This window comes from Saccostrea cucullata, unplaced genomic scaffold (assembly GCF_032062105.1).
Source record: "Saccostrea cucullata isolate Sc308-1 unplaced genomic scaffold, CSIRO_AGI_Scuc_v1 ctg125, whole genome shotgun sequence".
In the NCBI taxonomy this organism is placed as follows: domain Eukaryota; kingdom Metazoa; phylum Mollusca; class Bivalvia; order Ostreida; family Ostreidae; genus Saccostrea; species Saccostrea cuccullata.
The window spans coordinates 595,436-620,916 of record NW_026936290.1 but is presented as its reverse complement, the minus strand read 5'-3'; the positions used below and the strand labels follow the sequence as shown (position 1 = coordinate 620,916).

Genomic DNA, 25,481 nt, shown 5'->3' with positions numbered 1-25,481 from the left:
TCATTTAGTACTGCTTACATAATTATTCTCTACTCTGTAAATAAATTCTTGGTTTAGACTATCAATTTATATATAAGGTAAGTACAATATACATGACTGTATAACATTTGGAATTTATCTGACATGAATTAAATGCAATGTTAGTGCTATTCTCTCTGAGGCACCTGAGTCTTACCAGTTGACATAATATTCCCAGGTAGATCAATTCAGATTTATTTCTCAGTTTCAAGTCTGGTATGGCCACAATAATTTTATAGGGAGTTAGACATTCCGAATTTGTTTTGATTTACATTTATTCAAATTACTGAACTTGAGGTAAAGGCGGAGCTAGTTTCTTCTTAGGGTTAATCATATTATATTGTTATTAAATAGCATCCAAGTGGATTTTGGATTTAGATTTGGATATGGATTTTGATTTGGTTATGTCCTAACCTCTTTGAGGCGTCAATGTTTACATATATATATTGCTATTCTTTTCTGTTTTTTTTTTTTTTTGTTTGCATATAGCACCAGGACAAGTGGAAAACTTGACTGTCAATATAAAAGAAGGGAACTACAGAGAAGCATATGCATATTGGAATATTCCATCATTGAGGAACCGCAATGGTGTCTTAGAAAACTATCATTTCACAATCACAAATCAAGGGGTAATTAGTTTGACATACTTACATGATTATTTAAAAGATAATTTTTTTTAATTCACATGTACTGAAGACTTCAGATTTCATCAAATTTAAGAAAATGCCAGTTGTTAGACTTCATTTCTTGACAAAGTATTGCATACAGTCAGGCTACACATAATCCATTTGTCAATGTCCACATTACTACATGTACTAACATCTTTCTAGATGAAACTATTTTGCAGAACAAACGTTTGAGTAACCAAGTATTAAAAATTGACCAATTTGACATCACTATTAAACAAGGAAGGGATTTAACTGCAGTCTTCATCTTAGATTAAAATATTTGACATTCTTTCTTTGATAGACCGAGAATTTAACAGGAACAATTCCAGTCTCCCTCTCAATACAACGTGTTGAACAAAATTTTACTGTTGTACCAGAGGAAACATATACTGTAACAGTAAGTCATAATCAAAAAATCTTTTTTAATTAAATTTCCTTTGAAATCATTTAGACTTCAATTTCTTTATATTACATGTATTGCTTATTCACATTTAGGGATTTCATGATGATATAAATTAAAGGCTGTTTATATGCCCTTTCATGAATACTGCCTGGAGTACATAGACTAGTGGTTGTCATGTCCATCTTCCATTCTATCGTCTGTCCTAGCCTGTTTTTAGCTTTTAACCAACTGCAATTTAAAAAAAATATAATTCATTGATTGTCAAGATATTTTAAACTTCATATGCTTATACATATTAAATGCACTATATTATTACCATATCTTGATGCTTAATTAGTGAGAGGCATTCAACTTCAGCAATATCTTTACTTTTTTTGTCCTTAACTCTAATTTTCTTTCAATATTTTTTTTATTAATTAAGCCTTATATTTAAATACTAGTAAATGATATAGAGTTTTATAAAGTAATATAATTGTTATGTATATCATTATAAATTACATGTATATTATTCAACAATTATTATATTTCAAAGACAATTAATTAAGACGGTTTTCCTTGTTTTAAAGGTGTATGTCACTAATAATGAGAGTATGTCAAGTAAGGAAGCTCTACATACCTATAAAATACCTGCTGGCCGTGAGTATTCTTGTGCTCTCTTATTAAAGTTTATTATGCCCTTCCATGAATATGGTCGCGGCATATAGTGTTTGTCATGTCTGTATTTCGTCCTTCCATCACACTTTGCATTTATCTCTATTCAAAGCTCAATTTCAAAGAAACTATCCAAGATATTTTCATCAAACTTCATATGCTGATACATTTAGATATTGATGAGAGCTATGCAACTGCATCAACATTTTTTATACCCCCGAAGATTGGGGGGGTATATAGGAATCACCTTGTCCGTCTTTCTGAGCTGTCCGTCTGTCTGTGCAAACGTGTCCGGTCCATAACTTTCTTACGGAGGGACATTAGAAATTACTACTCCACACAAAGATTGCCCATGACCTAAGGGTGTGTCACGAACTTTACCCAAGGTCGTTTAGGGAATTTCAAGGTCACTGGAAGAAAAATTTCATAATTCTTGTCTGGTCCATTAGTGATGGAACGATTGTCGGCGACAATCGATTGTCGGTCGTTAGAAGCTCTTTGATGCTACTAATCGATTATAAAATAAATGTCGCCGACATCGCTAACAAAAAATAAAATTGTCATACTTACCAAATCCAAGTGCAAAGAGCATAAAAGTAGTGATGAACATTGAAAACATGGAAGGATCCCGTGTCTTGCTGATACTTTTTACCACCATGATTAAATATGGGGTTAGACTAATACCAGGAAACAGTAATATTGCAAGTAAAGAAAACATAATTAGTCTTTTCAATCTTTAAACGTAATTATAATCATAAATACAAGTCTAACTTCTGGATAATTACTTTTAAAACTTGCAATTTTAACTAATCAAAACTAATTTTAAGACATAAATACCTACATGTATTAAATGAAAGGTGGGACTAATATCAGTAAAATACCCATTGCATGGACTTTATAAAAAAAAAAAATAAATCCTATATTGTTTAAAGTAAACAAAATATTATTTTCCACTTTTTAAAAAAAGATATTTCAATAAACTTTTTTGAATATTTTATGTAAGTAAATGGTTTTTTAGTAAAAGTCTGACAGAAATCTGAATAAGTTTTAACTTTTCTGTATTAATTTCATTAAAGTTCACAATTTCGATTATAATTGATTATTAATCGATTATGCCCAGCCGATTATTACCGATAATAGATTATGATTTTTTTCCAATTCCCCATCACTATGGTCCATATCTTTCTTATGGATAAAGTTGGTAGGTTCTCATTTCCTAAAAAGATTGCCCATGACCCAAGGGTGTGTCATGACCTTGACCTTGACCCAAGGTCATTTGGGGAAGTTCAAGGTCACTGAAAGAAAAATTGAATAATTCGTGTCCGGTCCATAACTTTCTTATGGATAAACTTAGTAGGTTTTCATTTCACACAAAGATTGCCCTTGACCTAAGGGTGTGTCATGACCTTGACCCAAGGTCATTTGGGGAACATCAAGGTCACGAAGAAAAATTTCATAATTTGTGTCCGGTCTTTATCTTTCTTATGGACAAATTTAATAGGTTCTCATTTCACACAAAGATTGCCCATGATGTTGGGGTGTGTCATGACCTTGACCCAAGGTCATTTGCGGAAGTTCAAGGTCACTGGAAGAAATAAATTTCATAATTTGTGTCTGGTCCACATCTTTTTTATGGATAAAGTTGGTAGGTTCTCATTTCATGCAAATATTGCCCATGATGTTAGGGTGGGTCATTACCTTGACCCAAGGTCTTTTGGGGAACTCAGGGCTCTCGATTCTCTATAATTGGGGCCGATATTCGGCCCCATTCCCAACGTGAAAAAGGTACCTTTCTTCCCAAATTTAAGGGTAAAAATTCCCAATTTATGATTGCTTCAAATTTATTACTGTAACAAAAAAAAAGCATATCTTTGACAGTCGTAAAAGCACTGTTAAGATATGAAGGAAAGACGTTCGTGTTATGAACTGGTAGTTTGTTTTATATGCTGGAACCAGTTTAGTATGAAAACGAAAGCCGTCTGTAGTAAAGTAGGTACTTGTTCATTCACAACATGTCGCAGAATGTGAAGATCTATGATGTCAGGGCTCGAAATCAATGGAAAATACTCTTTGAATGAGAATTAGAATAAAAAATTGCGAGTTAAAAGCGACCTGTGTTCGCCACCTTTTGTGAGAAAAAAAAAGGTCTTGTAAAAAATTCAGATTACCAAGACTGAATGAGAAGCACTAGGCCTACAGGTATTTTATTCACTATTTTGCTTTTAGATTCCCTAACAATTTAAAAAAAAGTAGGTACCATGCTCCTACAGTTTATAAATCCCCATAATCTTATCCATTTTGCAGCGCTACCTGTCTTATACACTGTAATTTACTTCCAAAAACGATCGTTTTTTTTAATCCGAATTTCCTCCACTCCTTTCTTTATGGTAAATACAATCAGATACAATGTAACGTTAGATATTCCATTAAATTATTTACAATCTCTAAAACAACTTGAGTAAGAAAGTTATGTAATTTTCCAAAAAATATATCCCCAGTGTATTTAATGATTTAATTTTAAATTTATAAAGATGATTTTTTTTAATTAATCAACTGATTTACTCTGTATCTGTTCAGATTTCATCTGTAATAAAACGGCCTAAATGATTCCAAGAGGTTAATTATTATTATTTTTTAAAATAAATTATTTAAATCTTATATGAATCACTATAAGGAGAAAAAAATGCTAGGAAAAGTTCAAAATTACAATTTGATAGTAAAAATAAATCTGCTGATATTTACTACAGTGGTCAAAAAGTTCAATTTGACCCCTGCAGTACTGTTGTCAGTGTAGAAAAAATATTTCTACTAAGAGCAAGACGACAATGATGTAAGTTTAAATTATGACTGGTAAAAATTTCCCAATTTTTATAGAAACGTCGCATTTTTCCCAATTTCAATGGCCCCGGCCCCAGTACCAAAAATGGGTGTGAGAGCCCTGGAACTTCAAGGTCACTGGAAGAAAAATTGTATAGTTCATGTCCGGTCCATATATTTATTATGGAAAAACTTGGTAGGTTCTCATTTTACACAAAGATTTTCGATATCCAAGGGTGTGTCATGACCTTGACCCAAGGTCATTTGGGGAACTTCAAGGTCACTGGAAGAAAAATTTCATAATTTCCATATCTTTCTTATGGAAAAATTTAGCAGGTTCTCATTTCACACAAGGATTGCCCATGATGTTAGGGTGTGTCATGACCTTGACCTTAGGTCATTTGGGGAAGTTCAAGGTCACTGGGAGGAAAATTTCATAATTTGTGTCCGTTCCATATCTTTCTTATGGATAAACTTGGTAGGTTCTCATTTCACACAAAGATTGCCCATGACCCAAGGGTGTGTAATTACCTTGACCTAAGGTCATTTGGGGAAGTTCAAGGTCACTGGAAGAAAAATTTCATAATTTGTGTCCGGTCCATATCTTTCTTATGGATAAACTTAGTAGGTTCTCATTTCACACAAAGATTGCCCATGATGTTAGGGTGTGTCTTGACCTTGACCCAGGGTCATTTGGGAAATTTCAAGGTCACTGGAAGAAAAATTTCATAATTCATGTGTGATACATATTTTTATTATGGAAAAACTTACTTCTGAAAAACCCAGCGGGGGGTATTTTGTCCCGTTTGGACAGTTCTAGTTTACTTTGATCTTTCCTTTCACCTTGACCTCACTTTTCTTAAGTTAGTGCATAGCTCAGTTTTAAACATACCATTCAAGATATTGTTATCAAACTTCACATGTTGATACAAACTGATGAGAGCTATTCAACTGCATCACCATTTTTGACCTTGACCTTTCTTTTGACCTTGACCTCACTTTTGTTTAATTAGTGTTTGACCTTGACCACATTTAAATGAGTGTTTAGCTCACTTTTTTAAAGAAACCATCCAAGATGTTTTTATCAAACTTAATACGCTGATATTTACTGATGAGGGCTATTCAATTGCATCAACATGACCTTGACCTTGACATAACTTTTCTTAAATTAGTTTCAAACTTCATATGCTGATACATACTGATGTAAGCAATTCAACTGCATCAACATTTTTGACTTTGACCCTTCATTTGACCTCACCTTTATCAAATTGTGTTTAAGACAGTTTTAAAGAAATCATTCAAGATTTTTCTAATCAAACTTTATATGTTGATACATATTGATGAGGGATATGCAACTGCATCAACATTTTTTAACTTTGCTTTTACCTTGATCTCACATTAATTACTAAATTGATGTAAGCATTTAAGCTATGTCAACATTTTTTACCTTAACCTTTCATATGACCTTGACCTCACTCTATCAAATTGGCATAATTCAATTTTAAAGAAACCATTTTTAATAATTTTCTACTTCATATGCAGATACATACTGATCTTTTCAAATGCATCAACATTTTTATCGTTTTTGACCTGGACCTTACTTTAAAGAAATTAGTGTCAAACCTCATATGGTGATACATACTGATTTAAGCAATTTAACTGCATCATTTTTCAAGGTATTCTAATCAAATTTCATACAAATTATCATGTTGCATTACTAATATACCCTCGGCAGGGCATTCATTCATGGACATATTTCTAGTTTTGATTTATGAAATTAGACAATTTCATTGTAAGCATTGAATTTTTTCTCATCTGAGCTGAATGATCGTGTGCTATTTTGGTCATATTTTGTCTGGCGTACTAGTCTTTATTCCAATTGTTAAATTTTTCACATCCTTGACTTCAGAACCATTAAGTCGATTTCATCTAAACTTACCTCAAAGCATTCTTGGGTTAACAGAATGTTTGTATAAATAAAGGGGCCAATGTTTTCTTCGAAGGGGAGATAATTATGATTGTGTGGAAAATTATTGGCATCTTTCAGAATTAAATCTTCTTAATTTTACAGATGATATGATTAATTTTCATCCATTTTATGACATAACTTCTATTTATTCACTTTCACCTTAGAATATTTCATAAAGCAGTAGAATGAAATCATCCTCATTTTCTCCACTACTAGGTCCTCCCATAGACAACAATGTAGAATTGATAAGTACTGTACCAGGTCAACATAAGTCTTCACAGCAAACCATCACAGTAGAACTTAACACAGATTTCTTCAGAAATGATTTAAACGGAAAACAAGTTCTATTTGGAATAACTGTGTGTGAAGAATCTAAATGTACTGGTAAGTAAAACTCATCACAATCTTAATTGATATAGATATGTATTAGATATATAATATTTAAATTTTATTTGAATTCTTTGCAATTTTAGATCAAGGATCATTAAGTATGAAAGAAAATTGGGAAGGGCTACCAAACTGGCATGATGCCAGTAAAAATGGATTTCCATTATACAGAGTCACAAATCAAACGTACATGGACAAAATCAAGAATGGAGGTACTTCTCTTACCTATAAATAAATATTTTGTTTTCTTGATTTTTTATGCTAACACACATCTGTTTCTATCTATCCAAGGTGTTAATAATGTTGCCAAATTTAATAAGGGAAGACATGTTGCAAAATTTAATAAGGGAAGATATATTTTAAACTTTCGATTCTGTGGTCTCACTCCTTTAGATCCTGACACAGACACCAGATATTTCTATACTTCCACCAGTTATATATATATAAAAATAAAGGGTTAATTAAGGAATGAAGCTTATAAAAATTTTGTTATACGATATCAGATAATTTGGGGCAGTTTACGCTTTATAAACTGCAAAGCGCTTTTAAGAAAAAGCGTAAACTGCCTCAAGTTATGTTATATCGAAAAACAGTTGAAATAAGCTAAATATATAAAATATAAATATAATTTAATTTCAGTGTTCACAATTAAACAATTTTTCCTCTGCAAAAAGGCTTCATATGTAGCATATTTTAAAAGTAACGTCAAGTGGTGTAATATGTTTTTAGGTCACCTGAGTAAACTCAGGTGACCTATTGCTGTCTGTTTGCGTCCGTCGTCGTGCGACGTCCGTCATGCGTTAACATTTGAAAATTTTCAGCTTCTTCTCTGCAACCACTGAACCAATTTCAACCAAATTTAGCACAAAGCATCTATGGATGAAGGGGAACAAAAATTGTGAATTTCATGATCCCTGCCCCCCTGGGGCCTGAGGGGTGGGGCCAAAACCACTAAAATTAATGCAATCTTTAAAAATCTTCTTCTTTTCTTCTAGACATCAAGCAGTCAAACTGTTTGCATGATTGTAATCAGCAATGAGTCCTCTACCAAAATTGTGAAATTCATGGCCTTGGGGTCAGGGGTTCTAGTGCTAGGGCAGGGCTAAATAAGTAGGTAGTGAAAATGCATTATTTCTTTGAAAATCTTCTTCTCTGCTCCTGGGTATTAAATAAACCAAATAAGTACATAGTTATAATGAGCAAGAGTGCCTCTACCAAAATTGTGAATTTTATGGCCCCAGGGTCAGGGATTCTGGTGTTAGGGCGGGGCACTATTGATTATATATGAAAATACATGAATTCTTTGAAAATCTTCTTCTCTGCTCCTGGGTATTAAATAAACTAACTAAGTACATAGTTATGATGAGCAAGAGTGCCTCTACCAAAATTGTGAATTTTATGGCCCCAGGGTCAGGGGTTTTTGTTTTAGGGTGGGGCTCTAATGATTATATAGTGAAATGCAAGAATTCTTTGAACATCTTTTTCTTTCCTCCTGGTTAATATACTAATTATATAATTACATATTTAAGGCCAGGATTTATTTTATTTTCAGTTTTACAAACCCTCCACTCAAGGTTTTGAATTTTCAGAAAAAAATGAACAATTTTTTTTCTTTCCGATGTCAAATTTGAGTCGGGATCAAGATTTCAAATTTATGAACTCGCACTTACGGTTTTAAGATGAAACGGCGGGTAAATAAAGCTAGATCTGAGAAGAAAGCTTGGTTTAGTGTAAAATTCATCGATACGAGAGCCATTCAAAACGTTTCACCCGTTCAAAGGACAAATAAAATGCTGACGACTTTGTTGCACAATGACAGGGTGGTGAGATAATTTTGTTTTCGTTTCAAAAGTATCTGTCTGTAAATTATTTTCCTCCCCAAGGTTTTAAACTGCCCGTGGTAGCTATTGCATATTGCCAGCGACATTGTTGGGAAGTTTCTAGTATGCCGGTCCCCAGAATCACGCGATTGCACATGAGCAGTTATTTCCCCTGCCGTTGCTATGCAGAATGTAAACAAACCGCAATTTCCCACTCGCTTCAACAAAACGCATCCGATCGAGTGATTAGGGTTAGGTTATATAGGCCTAGTTTTCAAAATTGGGGTTGTTTTATAAATCCACTCTGTAGGCTAATCTTTCTGACTTAGGGCTAATTTATGTAATTTTTGCTCACAAAAGGCACTATATGAGTGCCTTTAGTGACCAAAAACTTGCATGGATCAGCCTGTCGAATCGTGCCGATATCTTACACTTTGGTTTAGTTCATGAAATTTTTGCTTTACAAAGAACAGGAAAGTTTAAGAAATGAAAGTTCGGGTAAATCAACTCTATTGTCGAAATATGACGATTTTCAGCGCTAAGTTTAGGCAAGTTATTGTAAAAGCGACTTACCATTAACTGCAGCTCGATATCCTTACCTCCTAATCATGTCCAAATATTAAGAATATTTTTCCTTTCAAATCGATAATGATGCACAATTCAATCCATTGATGATAAGTAATTAGCTAACATTTGTTAAATCCCTGTATTTCTCACAAAAATCACGCAATTTTAATAGCATTGCACTTTGAGTCCTATCAGGCATTTCTTCATTAGGGCCCCGCAAGGATTTGCGGGTGCCCTATAGTAATCACTCTGTCTGTCCGTCCGTCTGTCTGTCTGTCTGTCTGTCTGTCCGTCTGTCACTCTTCCGTCCACAAATTTTCTGTTTTTTTCTAATAACTTTTTTTTTGGTTGCCCAATCAAGTTCAAATTTGGTATGGTAGTTCAGTAGGCAGAAATACATATTTTGATGCTAAGTTTGGTTCTCCATGTCTTCTGGTTTGGAGCTGGGGTGGTGGGGTAGATTCCTTAACTATGCATAAGAATGAATGGGCAACTTTTTTATGGTTGCCCAATCAAGTACAAATTTGGTAAGGTAGTTCAGTAGGCAGAAATACATATTTTGATGCTAAGTTTGGTTCTCTATGTCCCCTGGTTTGGAGCTGGGGTGGTGGGGTAGATTCCTTAACTTTATACAAGAATGCATTGGCAAAGAGAGATAACTGCTGAAGATGTTCCCATTGTAATCTGAATGCTTCTATGAGTCCCTTGGGATTAATTAGCTTTCCTCCTGAAGAAAATCCAGAGCATTATCTTTATCTGTCACATTGAGATGAATTACCACCTCTGTCTGCAAATGAAGTTTGTTTTGAAGTTAAGTCAATTTGGAATGCTACGAACACTCTGAAATGTGGATTTAAATATAAATTTTTATAATTTATTTTTGTTTAATAGTTATGATTTCATTGAATTCTAAAAACAAGAAATAGATTAAAGAAGATTTTTTTTGATTTACTTTTTTTCATTTTATGTTAATTCAACAATATTAATAATTTTTAAGGTAGTTGTATAAAAACCCCATTCTATCATTAATACAAAAAAGTTCTTATTGTAACTTTAGAAGAAAATGATGAGAGAGGTACAGTTAATCCCTTGGGATTAATTATCTAGCCTGCTGCAGAAAATTTAGTAGGCTTTTCTTTGTCTGTCACTTTAAGATTAATGAAAACCTTTGTCTTCAACTGCTGTTTGTTTGAAGTTAAGGTCAAGCCTTCAAGATATTTGCATTCATTGAAGGCTGGCATTTTATATAACACAAGCTTCATAATTGTTTAAATATACATTCAATGTTAAGTTGTTCTTTACTGCCAAATGTAAATACAAGGATATTATTTTCAGGTTTTTGAATATTCAGGAATTATCATGAAAATTTAAGAATACAGTTTCTGTTGCTTATTCTACGTACATTTTTTAATCATTCCATAAGCTGCACCCTTTTAATTCTACCCCATGGCGGGGCCCTTGCTGACGGGTCAATTTTCTAGTTACGTCAAAACACAAGTGACGCATCTCATGAATATTTATGAGATTACGTCAAAAATTGATCATGTGGCTACATTCCTAAACAACGCAAGATGGAGATTTACTTCCTAAACAAGTACGTTTTTTTACGAAAGCTTTTAATTCTCATTTAAAAAACTGTGTTTAAAAACCAGTTTTTTTAAACTCAATTTTTCACAAGGAACACGAATTTGGGGTCAAATTTGCAATTTGTGGCTTCTTTTTCGATTTTGTCGATCGCTCACGCGATCGTCTATATATTGTACACCGCCTTCGGCGGCACCTATTTTAGCGCCATATTTATGGGGACCGGTATACTAGAAGTGTTCCACATTGTTTAGGTCTCTGTTATAGCTTACAGTCTAAGTATCATTCTTCAGAAAAGGGTTGCTTATGCATCAGTAGATATAATGTTCTATCGTTAAAATGATATTGTCCTACGGACCCAGTTTAACGATAGATGTAATGAATAAAACTATGGGAGAAGTTAAGTCCATTTGAGGAAGAAATAAACAATAACCCGAAGAAATAAAAAAAAAAATCAACTATTAAAAGGTAAGAATATACAAATATATACAGGCATGTAGTATCAGTTCATTTGTATCAGCCAGAAAAATTATTTTACACTTAATTGAAAAAATGTTCACCCTACTCCGCAATACTCCCTGTCTGCTTTATGATAGGAATTATAATTTTAGGCATCAAGTAAATTTTAGAACAATGTCTACACATTCACCTAACACATATTAAAAACATAGGTAATCAGAGATTACAGAGCTCACCTCAACGAATGTTGTCTTTAAGTAAGGCAAAGTCACACAATTAACCAACAAAAAGTATACATTCCAAAAATGAAAATATTTTTAAAAGCGATTTTGATCTGATACTTTGAAATAGACCTACATAAAAAATTTAAACTACTTCTTCTTCATGAAAATGTAATGAAAATCCAGCATCTGAAGCAATTTTGAGAGTTTTCATCTCTTGATGCAGCATTTGTGCAAGTTTGGTTTATACAATGTTATAAGCCTTATAGTTTTTGGTAATAGAACTGCAACCATAACTTTTACCTTGTCTATTATCTGAAAAATGTATGTCCAATTCAGCATCCGAAGCAAGTCCATTAGTGTGCATCCTTAGATGTATCATCCATGCAAGTTTGCTCATTATAGGGCTCATAGTTTATTGGAAATGAAACATGCATCAAAACTAACATTTTCACTCATCCACAAAAAGTAGGTCAGATTCAGCATCCGAAGCAAGCCTGGAAGTATGCATCCTTAGATGTATCATCTATGCAAGATTGGTCATTAAAGAACTCATAGTTCCTTGGAAATGAAACCTGCACCAAAAACTTTTAACTAATCACTCAACCGGAAAATGTAGGTCAGATTCAGCATCCGAAGCAAGCCTGGTAGTGTGCCGCGATCCTTAGATGTATCATCCATGCAAGTTTGGTCAACATAGGGCTTAAAGTTACTTGCAAATGAAACCTGCACCAACAACATTAACCTGTTCGCTCAACTGGAAAATGTAGGTCAGATTCAGCATCCGAAGCAAGCCCGGTAGTATGCATCCTTAGATGTATCATCCATGCAAGTTTGGTCAACATAGGGCGTATAGTTACTTTGAAATGAAACCTGCACCAAAAACTTTAACCTGTTCACTCAACTGGAAAATGTAGGTCAGATTCAGCATCCGAAGCAAGCCCGGTAGTATGCATCCTTAGATGTATCATCCATGCAAGTTTGGTCAACATAGGGCTTATAGTTACTTGGAAATGAAACCTGCACCAAAATTTTAACCTGTTCACTCAACCAGAAAATGTAGGTCAGATTCAGCATCCGAAGCAAGCCTGGTAGTGTGCATCCTTAGATGTATCATCCATGCAAGTTTGGTCAACATAGGGCTTAGAGTTACTTGGAAATGAAACCTGCACCAAAAACTTTAACCTGTTCGCTCAACCGGAAAATGTAGGTCAGATTCAGCATCCGAAGCAAGCCCGGTAGTATGCATCCTTAGATGTATCATCCATGCAAGTTTGGTCAACATAGGGCTTATAGTTACTTGGAAATGAAACCCACACCAAAAACTGCACCAAAAATGTTAACCTGCTCCAAAAACATTAACCTGGTAATTCCTTTGCTGAAATTGCAGCATCTGAAACTTTGTCTGGTATAATAAAACACACTAAAACCATCTTCCATGCATGTCTAATCAGTATAGGACACAGAAGTAATTAAAAAGAAAACTGCTCCAAAAAACTTAACCTTAACCTGGGACGCCGACGCCGACGCCGAGGGTATCACATAAGCTCCCCCCAACTTCGTTGAGGTGAGCTAAAAATGAAGATATATTGAAAGACTTTTAAAGAATTGATTTTTTAAAATATATTTTGACCAACATCACAGAATTTATATAACTGGCCCAAACTGGCAGATGATGAAATAAGCAATTAAATGTTCTACTTTCCTATTTGTTTTAAAGCATTATGTGTCCAGTGGTAAGGAGCCTATTTGAATAGCATAAAAAAAGAATGTACAAATGTTAATAATTGATTTATCAAAAAAAAAATTTTATTTCCTTCTCCTTCGGGACTTCTTTATTCTCACGTTCATAACTAAACCTAAGCATAAAAAAAAATGCTGGCCTTATAATGAAGAAAGGGGCCTCTTTCAAAATAGATAATTTCAGGGCCGCTGGGTCAGGGGTACCAGGCGGGTACTTTGACTAAAAATAAATTAATGCTTTGAAATCTGCCCTTTGATAAGCAATGGTTCCTCCTTCAAATTTGTGAATTTCATGGCTTTTGGATTAAAACACGAACCAAATACAATCGCTGGAAAGTTGTTACATGATACTCAGGTGACCTATAAGGCCCGTGGGCCTCTTGTTGTGGTAACTCATTGTGATGCATCGTCGGAAACCCACGGGTGATCTCGTCTTTACTTATCACCCGTGGGCAAACTCGCTGAAATATCGCCGTAAAATATGCTAATTTGTTGTTTTTAGTCAACCAATCAGAAAGTTGGAACTCTTCAATTTTGAAAAATATGTTTATTACTTTGCTATTTATGGTAAATATTTTGACGCTCGTTAAAACCTGCGAAGTTTGATTTAAAACAATGAAAGTCAATTCGTACAGGTCACTGACATTAATATCCTTCAGATATTATGAAGGAGTACTTCAGATTTATCAGCTGTGTTAACTACGGAATGAGTTTTTCATGATGTTTTTGGCAATGCTGAACATGCATATGTAACGTGAACTGTGATTTGTTGTTTCGCATCGCGACTCTGTGATGCGGCCAATCAAATGACCCATGCATATTTAATTACATACGACGATTTTTCGGTGAGTTTGCCCACGGGTGATAAGTAAAAGATGAGATCACCCGTGGGTTTCTGACGATGATTGTGATGTAGCGAAGTTATTGTAGACAAAATTGATCAAATCTTTTACCCGATCAAATGATATACGTGTTACAACTAAAATTAAATTAGTCATCTTTAATTAAGGCTTCATATTTTTGTAGGATCCAGAAGGAAAAGATCAACATTATCAGAATTTACCATTGGACAAGATACAGAATGTTTCTCAAAGGGTTCTAATGTATACTGCAATGGTCCTCTTAATTCTGGGCAATCATACAGGTATGGGCTCTTCTGTTCAAATAAAAGTCAAAATATTAAAAACAATGCAAGTCTTGTTAGTTCTTACTTTTCAATCTTGCAGAAATTGACCAGGGATCAATTTCAATGTAATACATGTATTGTAAATTTCTCATTTTTTGCGAGTACTTATTATCTTGAAATAGCTCTTTAACCTCAAATCACGAGAATAATTATTAGCAAATGAACGATTTATCAAGAGAGTTTACATGTATTTTAGCATCATAAAAATAAAAAAGAGTACCCCGGTAATTTAATTTTGTGAGTAATGCTTCTTGCAAAATTACCCTATCATTAATTCCTCTCTAATAATTAGGTATCTACAGTTCCTAATTATTAGAGAGGAATTAATTATTGGGTAATTTCGCAAGAAGCATTACTCGCAAAACTAAATTACTCGTTTGTATTTTTATGATGCTAAAATACATGTAAACATTTAAGAAATAAACAACGTTATTCAGTGAACATGTTCAACAGTTAACACTAACCTGTGCAACAGTTGTAAATTTCTTTCAAATGGTCACTATGTTGCATACATCCATCATTCTACACAGAGGACAAATTCTGATGTTGCAAATGAATAAAAAAATCTGGAGGATAAAGACCATTTACAAATTCTGTTCAGCTTCAATTTATTACCATTAAACAGATACTTCTTTATTGAAAGAGGCAAAGATTTTTTTTTTATTTTGGAGGAAAAAATAAATAGATCCTCCTGCAGTACAGTGTATAATTGATCAATTAAAATAGTTTTCATAATTTATGTGATCTTTAAAATTGTAATAATCATGTGAACTTTAAGTAGATGTAAACATGTTATGTAAACCAATTTTGTATAATTCTAGGGTGATTTTATTTGCCTGTACAAATGGAGGATGCACACACTCGGTGCAATATGGGCCATATTCCACAATTAAAATAATAGGTATGTATTCAGCCTTTGTTTAGCTACATGTAGCTAACTTGCATAGCTAAAGTAGGGGAAGCTTAAAATTTTGACAAAAGACTATTTCCTGTAGAACCTATAAGCCTTCACTTAAATTCATATTTCATTGAAAAGCCAATTTTTATTAAAAAAAATTGTTGTGAGGTTAATTCTAGCTCAATTTCCATGATTTTTGCACTGAATCATGCATTGTTCAAATTCAAAAATGATAAACAAAATGATACATGCATCATTGAGAATAAATTATGAAATTGTGAAGACAATAATTTCTAACCAAAAATTACTATGATTTCTTAACAAATTGGAGAAAAATTTTAATTTCGCACTTGACCTGTGAAATCACTGCAATGCCTACTGATAAAATTATTTTGAAATAATGTGAAGAAACTGCAAAGAATTCAACATTTTATGATGTTTTAGTCAATAATAAAAAACAAGCAACAAATAATGTAGTAATATTTTAGAAAAATGCAGTTTTCAATGATATATATATATATATATATATATATATATATATATATATATATATATATATATATATATATATATATATATATATAATAGTGGAAAAATGAAATTATGACTCGCTTATTGCCAGGTTCTGCACTTTGGGATGCTGAATCTTGCATATATTTTTGATGATTGAACAGAAAAAAATAATTTGGAGAAAGTCTATTTTCAATTAAAATTCTTTCCCAGACAAACATTTGTCAAGCATCAAGGATTGCAAACTGTATTAATTTGTTAATGCAAACAACGATCAGTACCTGTTTTGAACATAAATGCATAAGGATTTACACATTAAAATAAGATTTAAACTAATATGTTTCTAATAACTATCATATTGATGTACCACAATGAATTCCTACTCGCTGTAAAATAAGTAAATTTTATTTGTATTACATGTATATGGACCATTTATTAATGTCAATTACTAAAAGGTTATAAAGTCAGGATAATCATCATTGATATGTCATAATGAACCAAGTACTGTGTATCATAGAAGCTACACAAACTCAATGGTAGATATTAAGTGGAGGACTGCCCAGTAATAAAAGAGTTTACCAATTTAGGATCAACGATTTTAAATTTTCATGAAAAGAGCCTTAAGTTATTTAGTTATGATTGGTTACTTGTCAAATTATTTTTTTAGTTGAATTATAATGTTAGAATGGATTTGACATTGTCTACTGTAGTTGAAGAAAAATTCCCTGTGGGAGCTGTTGTAGGAGGGGTGGTCGCTGTAATTGCTGCCGTTCTCGTCGTCATTATAGCTGTGGTGGTTAGTAAACGACGAAGGTAAACATTAAATATATACAGTATTAAATAACATTATTTTTTTTATTTAGAAGATTCAGAAGTAATACATAAAAAGGTAAAAGAAAGGTAATATATTCAATGATAATTGACAAAAAATTTTCATCAAATCCTTTATTCCACCCTTCTCCTTTTATTACAGTGTCTTAAAAAAGAAAAAGTAAATTATTATTTACACAATTTACACGAGCATCGAATGTTGATAATACAGTTTTCTGATCACAAAATTTTAAAAAAGAAAGCCCTGTGATAATATATTCACTTTCACAATTGTAAAAGGTATACTATTGTTTATATATTTTTGTAAAGAAAATGTCTTCCTCTATTTTCCTTCCCCTTTTCACCTGTCAAGATATTCAAAAATATATACACTGTATTCTGTGCAAAAAAAAAAAAAAGAACACACACAGATAAGAAATACCCCCAGTAATTTCAATTTTGTCACCAATGCCTTCACATTTTTGTTAATTGTACTTCTGAGCTTCAGGGCTTTGTACTGTATTGAATTTTAATATGTACTCGCTGAATTACATTGAATTCAATTTATACGCTGACAAATATTTTAGAAATTTAATTGTTAAAAGAATTAAGATAGGGCTGCAGTAGAAAGGCAAAATTTTGCTTGAGATTGTATTTTATTTAAAAAAAAATTAATGTTTTTACTATATTATTTCATAAAATGATAAAATTAAAGAAAAATTTATGCACTGTTTATATACCTCTCATATATATATCTTATCTACTGCATTAACAATTTTTTTATCAATAATTTTTACTTGACAAGAAAAAAAATAGAAATAAAGTTGACAGTCACCAAAGTAATTTATTAATTTTTTAGAAAGTTAAGTTTCTTTTATTTAGGTTAGGTACAACTTCCAAGTACACAGAAAAATTGGAAACAGTTGTTGATATGGAAGACCCAGTTCCTAAAAATATCCCCAGGAAAAGGTACAATTTAAAATGTTGTTAACAACCCCAACACTTTTATATGCATGCAATGAGGCTGTTTTCAATTTTCACTGTAAGTTAACCTTCTTGGATCAGTTTTAAGATACGTAAATTATATTGCTTTTATGTACTTTGAATAACATTTTTTTTATCAATGAGACTTATTTATCAATTTTTTTTGTTAGACCAATTCGGCTACGAGAGCTGGCAGACAAGGTAGCAGAGAAACACAAGGACAGTAATCTTTATTTTGCCCGAGAGTACGAGGATCTGAAAACACTGAGTGCTAAACACGCAACGGAGATGTCGGAACTGGACAGTAACAAGCTAAAAAACAGATACGTCAATATTCTGCCTTGTACGTACTAAAATCTGTATCATTAATATCCTTCTGTGTACATGCTAAATGTATTGTAATAATTTAATTTTGTTTGTATTCTAGTCTATTATTGGTTGATTTCCAAAAAGGAATGTAAATTATTTCTCAATAACCTGGTTTGGTGTGGGGACACACCCCCTTGACAACCAGCTGAATCATCTGTATCCATGCAATCCCCTCATTTCCAGTCCTTGGGATTCATGGAAAATTCCAGATTTAATAAATGTACCTTTAACTTCAAAGAGTAGCTCAATCTTACCTCATGTAAACAAACATCATGGCTGCTAGATCTGTGTATCAGTTATTACCTCCCCTTGTTTCATATCATTTCTGTTACTAGGGATGTATTATTGAGCGGAAAATTTGAACTCATAAAAAGCAGCACAATTTTACACCCACGGTTGTTTAATTATTTTAAAATTAAATTATAAGGAATGACTCTAATTCTTGGCCAGATTATTCGATTATAACCTGGTTTGGGTCAGTTTACGCTTTTTTATAATCCGCTTCGCGGATTATAAGTATCCTACCAGGTTATAATCAAATAATTTGTCCAAAAATTAGAGTCATTCCTTGATTAATTAAGGTTACTTTCCTTGAAACTCATTTTTTCAATTTCAAGTTCAATTTATTCACTCATATATTAATAAAATGTTGAAATGTTTTCTTCAGTTTACTTTTGCTTCAGTGCCAGTTTAAATGAATGTTGTATATTTAAGTTACACAATTCAGCTATGTAAATGTGAGCTATAAATTAAAAATGTTACTTTTGTGTTTAGTTGACGTGACTCGAGTGAAGTTACAGCTGACAGAAGATGATGATCCGTCTACAGATTTCATCAACGCCAATTATCTACCTGTATGTGATAATGTTATCATCAAGTCAAAAATGTTTTCAATCTTGTATTACATATGTTAAAATTATGATGATCATCAAACCTACCATAGACAAAGATTCTGACAATTTATTGAATTTTGTTAACTACTCTCAAAAAAGAAATTAAAGCAGGGAAAATTTGCCATCAAAAGAAAATGTTTACTTCATGACATTCAGTTTCCATTAATGTGAATACTCTTGTGATATTCTAATGTTATTGTATAATTAATTTATAATTGACAGGGTTACAAGTCAGAGAGAGAGTACATTGCCACTCAGGGCCCAATTCCTGGAACTATTGATGATTTCTGGAGAATGATTTGGGAACAGAATGTATCTATCATTGTCATGTTAACGCTCTGTAAAGAAGAAGGCAGGGTAGGTTAAACGTTATACATATAACAATATACAGAATGTGTCTATACATATAGAGATAAACAGAATGTTTCTATCATTGTGTTGTTAACACTGTATAAATAGGAGGGCAGGGTAGGTATACATTAGTGGCAGCCAGAATTCTAAGATTTAAAGATACTAAGGAAAAAGAACTTGGTACTTCTCACAACACACTGTAATATATCTATGTTTGAAGTTTAAGTGTAGATCTTTTAAATTATTTTATTGTTTTGGAGGTCCGTGTTTGCTCTGCTCCTGTTTTGTATTGTTTTATGGATTTTTGATCTTGAATAATGTTTGCCATCTCCATATGTTTCATTTGTAAATAAATATGATTACTAACAATCCATCTGTAGAATTTTGCATCAGTTGTATGGATTGAAAATTAGTAAATTTAGATTTATAAAAAAAACACTTTATTTTACCAGGTGAAATGTGAGATGTACTGGCCAGAAAATGTTAAAGAACCAAAGCAGTACGGAGATTTAGTGGTGGAGACCGTCTCATGTTCCACCGTCAACTTCTACGACTTCAGAATCTTCAAGATTAAATTGGTAATTACAATTCCACAGAATTCTTTTGTTACATTCTTACAGTGCTTTATGTATTTTATTCAAGCTGGCCAATTATTGACTATTTTTCTTTCAGTTTATAAAATAGCAATTATGCTTGTAATTCCTTGAGTGGAATAACTGTAGGAATGTTCCTATATTGAAAACATGCATTCTGAAGATAACTAATATAAAATTTTTATCAAAAGAGATGGAGTATTATATGTGATGCTTTTTTTTCTTTTTAGGGAGATACTACGCGGACCCTGAAACATTTCCATTTCCTACAGTGGAAAGATTTCTCAGCGAATGTTCAAAATGATGTCATGATTGATTTCATTAAAAATGTGAGGAACCACATCCGCCCTCCAGACATGAACGGTCCTGTCGTGGTCCACTGTAGGTAAGTATAAATAATGAAAAAAATGCTCGGGGATCTTTTTTCATAAAGATCTTCATGATTTCCAATTTAAAGAAAGTTGCAGGTAAATGTGTATTTTGGGTTTTTTTAACATTGTGTAAGGTAAACAAAACAGTAGACTTCATTGATTCGTGTTTTTTTATGGAGAAGTAGAGAGGACTGGCACCTACTGTGCTCTGGATTCTCTGTTTCTGTTTGTTAATTATATACTTCATTGGTATGTGTTTTTTATGTTTTCCACACTGCTGGAGTTGGGAGGACTGGGACATATTGTGCTCTAGATCACCTGTTTCTGTATATTAATGATATACTTATTTTTTTTCTCATTTCTTTGTTTTTCTCAGTGCGGGAGTTGGGAGGACTGGGACCTATTGTGCCCTAGATCACCTGTTTCAGGTCATAGATGAACATGACCTTGACCACTCCATTGACATATTTGACCTTGTCCTGAATCTCAGAGAGCACCGCATGTTCATGGTCCAGACAGAGGTTTGATTTATTATTGGTCTTGAAATTTTAGCAATAATATAAAAATGAAAGTGATTTAATTTTCTAATTCAAAAAGCAAAAAAATAATACTGCAATTGTGATGAATTTAAAGGAGAATTGAGGTATTAGGATTGAGATTATTATTATCGATAATAAGAATTAATCAGAATTTATATGTTTATTTTAATGATTTGATTATAGTCTGATCAATATAAACCTTTCGATTCAGCAACAATATGTGTTTATCCATGATTGTGTTCGTGATTACGTGGAAAGAAAGAGAAAAGAAATGCAAGGAGATCTTCTCTATGAAAATGTCAACAGAGCGTTTGGTAAGATACTAATGTAAGATACTAATGGTGTGGTGTGTGTTTTACAGCAACAATACATTTTCATCCATGATTGTCTGAAGGACTATCTTGAGAGAAAACTAAAACAAGAGCAGGGGGGAGATGAATGTCTGTACGAAAACCAGGCGTTTGGTGAGATGTCGTTATTAAAAAAGCATGCATACAAATTGCAACAGGAACCCTCTCCCTTCTCTGATTCATAAATTTTTACCATCTCTGCATTTTGCATGCTGTTATGCTGAAAGAATGACTTTTAATAAACTGTTTTATACAGATATTATGCATGAAAAAGCAAAGAAAAACATCAACAAATAGATTTTAAAAAACAATTGATTTTACTTGAAGTACATTATTATGCAGATTAAAATCTAATTATAACTAGATCATATATCGAAATTGCTTTAACAAAGAATGAAATACAAGCTTACTGCATTACATTACCTTTCTCCTCCTTCATTTTATCCAAGCTGATTAAAACCATTTTATGCAGGTACCTTCTATTACTTCTATTACTTTGTAATTATGTGAAAGTAAACAGCAAAATGTATTTTTAAGATAAAAGGAGTTTATAAATAATACTTTGATATATATTATATTAAAATAATGATTTGTGAATTTAAAGACAATTGGAATTTAAATGCCTTTAGGCAATTTGCATGGTGTGTAAGCATAATACTTGCAAAGATGCTTGAGCTATATTATTTTTTTCTTTTCAGGGAATTTATCTGTTAGACTTTATTAAAAATCTAGTTATAAAATCTAATGAAGGAATTTGCCCAACAATTTATTTAATGGATCTCTCAGATGCATTCTTAAATTAATAAGTCCCAGATTGAAAAAATTGGTGTCTTCTAGCTATTCCCACTTTTTCAAAATCTCAATTCCACCTATTCCCACTTGCAAATAACAATAGATTTTTTTTTTTTTGTACATTTAAAGACAAAAATAAAAATTGCTATATTTTTTTGGATTTTTGAAATAATAAAAAGATCTTACAAGAAATAGCTTACCTAAATTTAAGAACATAGTTAATTATTTGTTTAATATATATAAACCTTTTTTTTTAAAATACAAAATATAATTGTTATATTTTTAAAGAATCTAATAAAACATGTCAAACAAATGGAATGTAGAAATAAAACAAGTAAAAAAGAAATATAAAAGTTGTTAGCTATAAAAATGTAATGAAGACTTGATGTAAATTTGACTTTATAACAATCAATTAAAAGATGTTCATTATTAAGTACAGTTTAGAAAAAAATGTGATTATTTGAGAGAAATGTGTAATACAGAAATTTATGGATATAAAATTATATGATATATTCTTATTGTCAATTTTCCAACTTTAAAAGTGGCACATGTAGGCATATAGTAATGAGTCTGTTACTTTGGGGTACACATCTCTAATCCACAACTCCTCCTTAATGTCATTTTAATGCTGGAATAACAGGCACCTGAGGCTACTTATTGTCCCCCGCTTTCGCGAAAGCGAGGGGACATTAAATCTCATTCGTCTGTCAGTCTGTCCGTCTGTCAGTCTGTCCGTCACAAAAACTTTAACCTTGCCCATAACTTTTGATTTAGTAGAGTTATGACTTTCATATTTCACATGTGTATTCCTTGTGACAAGACCTTTCTTTGGGTACCACCAAATTTGACCTTTTGACCTTGACCTTGGAGTTTGACCCACTTTTACACAGAAATTTCAAACTTTTACTTTGGCCACAACTTTTGAATGGAAGGTACTAGGACTTTCATTTTTCACAAATGTATTGTTTGTGGCAAGACCTTTCATTGGATACCAACAACCTTGACCTTTTGACCTTGACCTTGGAGATTTACGTACTTATGAAAAAACGTTAACCTTGACCATAAGTTTTGAACGGTAAGAACTAAGGCTTTTTTACTTCACATATGTAATCCTTGTGAGAAGACCTTTTATTGGATACCAAGAACTTTTACCCTTTGACCTTGACCTTGGAGTTTTAACTACTTTTTAAAAACTTTAACCTTGGTCACAACTTTTAAACAGTAGATACTAGGACTTTTACATTTCACATATGTATTTCTTTTGCAAGACATTTTATTGGATACCAACAACCTTGACCTTTTGACCTTGACCTTGGAGATTTACATACTTATGAAAAAACTTTTACCTTGACCATAACTTTTGAACGGTGAGGGCTAGGGCTTTCGTACTTCACATATGTAATCTTTTTGAGAAGACCTTTCATTGGATACCAACAACTTTTACCCTTTGACCTTGACATTAGAGTTTTAACTACTTTTAAAAAAACTTTAACTTTGGTCACAACTTTTGAACGGTAGATACTAGGACTTTTATATTTCACATATGTATTCTTTGTGACAAGTCTTTTCATTGGATATCAAACATTCTGAAATTTTGACCTTGACCTTAAAGATTTACATTCTTATGTAAAAACTTGACCACAACTTTTGAACGGTAAGAGCTAGGGCTTTCATACTTCACATATGTAATCCTTGTGAGAAAACCTTTCATCAACAACTTTGACCCTTTGATCTTGACCTTGGAGTTGACCTACTCTTGAAAAACGTTAACTTTGGCCATAACTTTTTAACGGTCAGGATAAGGGTTTTCATCCTTCAAAAAAATCAACTTCAATGATAATTTCTAAGAATTGACTAATGAAATGATGTTCAAATTAGACACAATATGTCATAGAAATAACATTCCACCAACAAAGACACCGAAAGCGGGGGACCACAATTCTTTGAATTTGCTTGTTTTTCTTATATTGTAGTTGACTAATTGTAATATCAAGTCTCATGTTTTTTAAAATTAAAAATGTAAGAAGTAGATTAATTTTGATTTATATTTACATATATTTTAATTAGTTTAACTGTAATTTGTAGTTGCTGACGACCCAGCAGAGGAATCTTTGTATCAAAACTACAGCAACCAGAGAACGGACCTATAAAGGGAGATAAATCCTAAGTCTCAAAGGGACATCACTCCCACTACTTTTTAAACATTGTGCTTCCAAGAGGATCTTATTTTTTGAGAAATCAAATATTTATCTTTACTATAATGGTTCATGATTGTTTACAAATCATTTTTTTTTTCAGTACAATCATAAATGATTTATTGACTGTGATCAACATTCCTTATTGTGATTTTAAGTGTGATTTCATTTGACCATTCATTATTTTTGGGGGAAAAACTTATTTATATATCAAAGATACTTATTTTGTTCATTCCAACTTTGTGCACTTTCGCATTCGCATTCTAGACATTTGTATGTCTATATTTTTTTCATTAAGACGTTTCTATATATTTTGAAGTTATGTTTTCTTTATGTTCATGGATGAAAAAGAGCTTTCTTTTTAACAAATGGATTTAGAATCTTTTAAAACTTTATGATATAAAATACATGACTGTATATGACTTTTATACATTAGAACAGTTTTTTGATGAGTTCAGTTTTAAAAATGCAACGAAATCCTTGTGATTTTACAAATGTCATCTGCTGCCAGTATGTGTGTTGAGATCATTTGTAGTCTATACTACACACAAATGCTAGAAAACAGTATATTAGTATAGTTAAACATGTACAGGTATATAACTATCATTTAAAAATTTTATGACTAACCAGAATACTTAGTATTTATAGAAATATGCCATACTTGTGACATGAAAAATGATATTTGACATGTACATTTATTTAAATTAATTTACATAAATTAAGGTGGATGGGACTTTTCTGAACTGTATATCTTCTTTTTTATTTGGTTACTAGTGCTTTACCATTTTGTCACATGGAATGGAAAAAAGGATATTTTTAAGCACATGTACATCAGTTTGGCTTCGTATGCACTTGTATGATTTTTAATCGAGATGTTCTAATTAATTTATACATGTCAAAAGTTAATGTGGAACCAGAACTGGGGAGAATTCTACATTTTATGAATGCACTGCATTAATTTGTCCATTTTACATGAAAATTAAATTTTTTATCATTGATGTAAACTTTCATTATTTTCAAAAAAGCATTCCTGTTAAGCCCAGTACATTTACATATTCAATAAAATATATACTAACACACAGTTTATATACAAGTATGTTATAGAACAGTAATGGCATAATATACATTTTGGGGGAGTTTATTATTTTTTGAAAAATACGTTTATATTTCAAATTGTATGAATTGGACAGCAAAGGTCTAAATGCCTTGCATTATTAGATGCCATATATTGTATACATTCCATTTCTAACTGTTCTCATGTGTTTTTTTCTATTTTTTTTAATTTGGACCAGAGAGTCTGAGGCCAATTTGAAAATTGTGCATCTTATCAAGA

General features: G+C 32.2%; 1 protein-coding gene across 1 annotated transcript in view; it reads left to right on the top strand.

Annotated features, from left to right (window-relative positions):
* Positions 1 to 24,765, top strand: part of LOC134245282 (receptor-type tyrosine-protein phosphatase delta-like) — a 50,143-nt gene extending 25,378 nt beyond the window's left edge. Inside the window, exons 17-33 of the mRNA XM_062727587.1 lie at positions 508 to 647; positions 988 to 1,083; positions 1,656 to 1,725; positions 6,743 to 6,910; positions 7,000 to 7,125; positions 14,334 to 14,451; positions 15,315 to 15,394; positions 16,612 to 16,714; positions 17,594 to 17,680; positions 17,866 to 18,038; positions 18,839 to 18,918; positions 19,180 to 19,314; positions 19,761 to 19,886; positions 20,132 to 20,286; positions 20,649 to 20,793; positions 21,173 to 21,275; positions 24,039 to 24,765. Coding sequence (XP_062583571.1) covers positions 508 to 647; positions 988 to 1,083; positions 1,656 to 1,725; positions 6,743 to 6,910; positions 7,000 to 7,125; positions 14,334 to 14,451; positions 15,315 to 15,394; positions 16,612 to 16,714; positions 17,594 to 17,680; positions 17,866 to 18,038; positions 18,839 to 18,918; positions 19,180 to 19,314; positions 19,761 to 19,886; positions 20,132 to 20,286; positions 20,649 to 20,793; positions 21,173 to 21,275; positions 24,039 to 24,103 — 1,970 coding nt within the window. The 3' untranslated portion in view covers positions 24,104 to 24,765. The remainder of the gene's footprint in view (positions 1 to 507; positions 648 to 987; positions 1,084 to 1,655; positions 1,726 to 6,742; positions 6,911 to 6,999; positions 7,126 to 14,333; positions 14,452 to 15,314; positions 15,395 to 16,611; positions 16,715 to 17,593; positions 17,681 to 17,865; positions 18,039 to 18,838; positions 18,919 to 19,179; positions 19,315 to 19,760; positions 19,887 to 20,131; positions 20,287 to 20,648; positions 20,794 to 21,172; positions 21,276 to 24,038) is intronic.
* Positions 24,766 to 25,481: the final 716 nt, after the last annotated feature.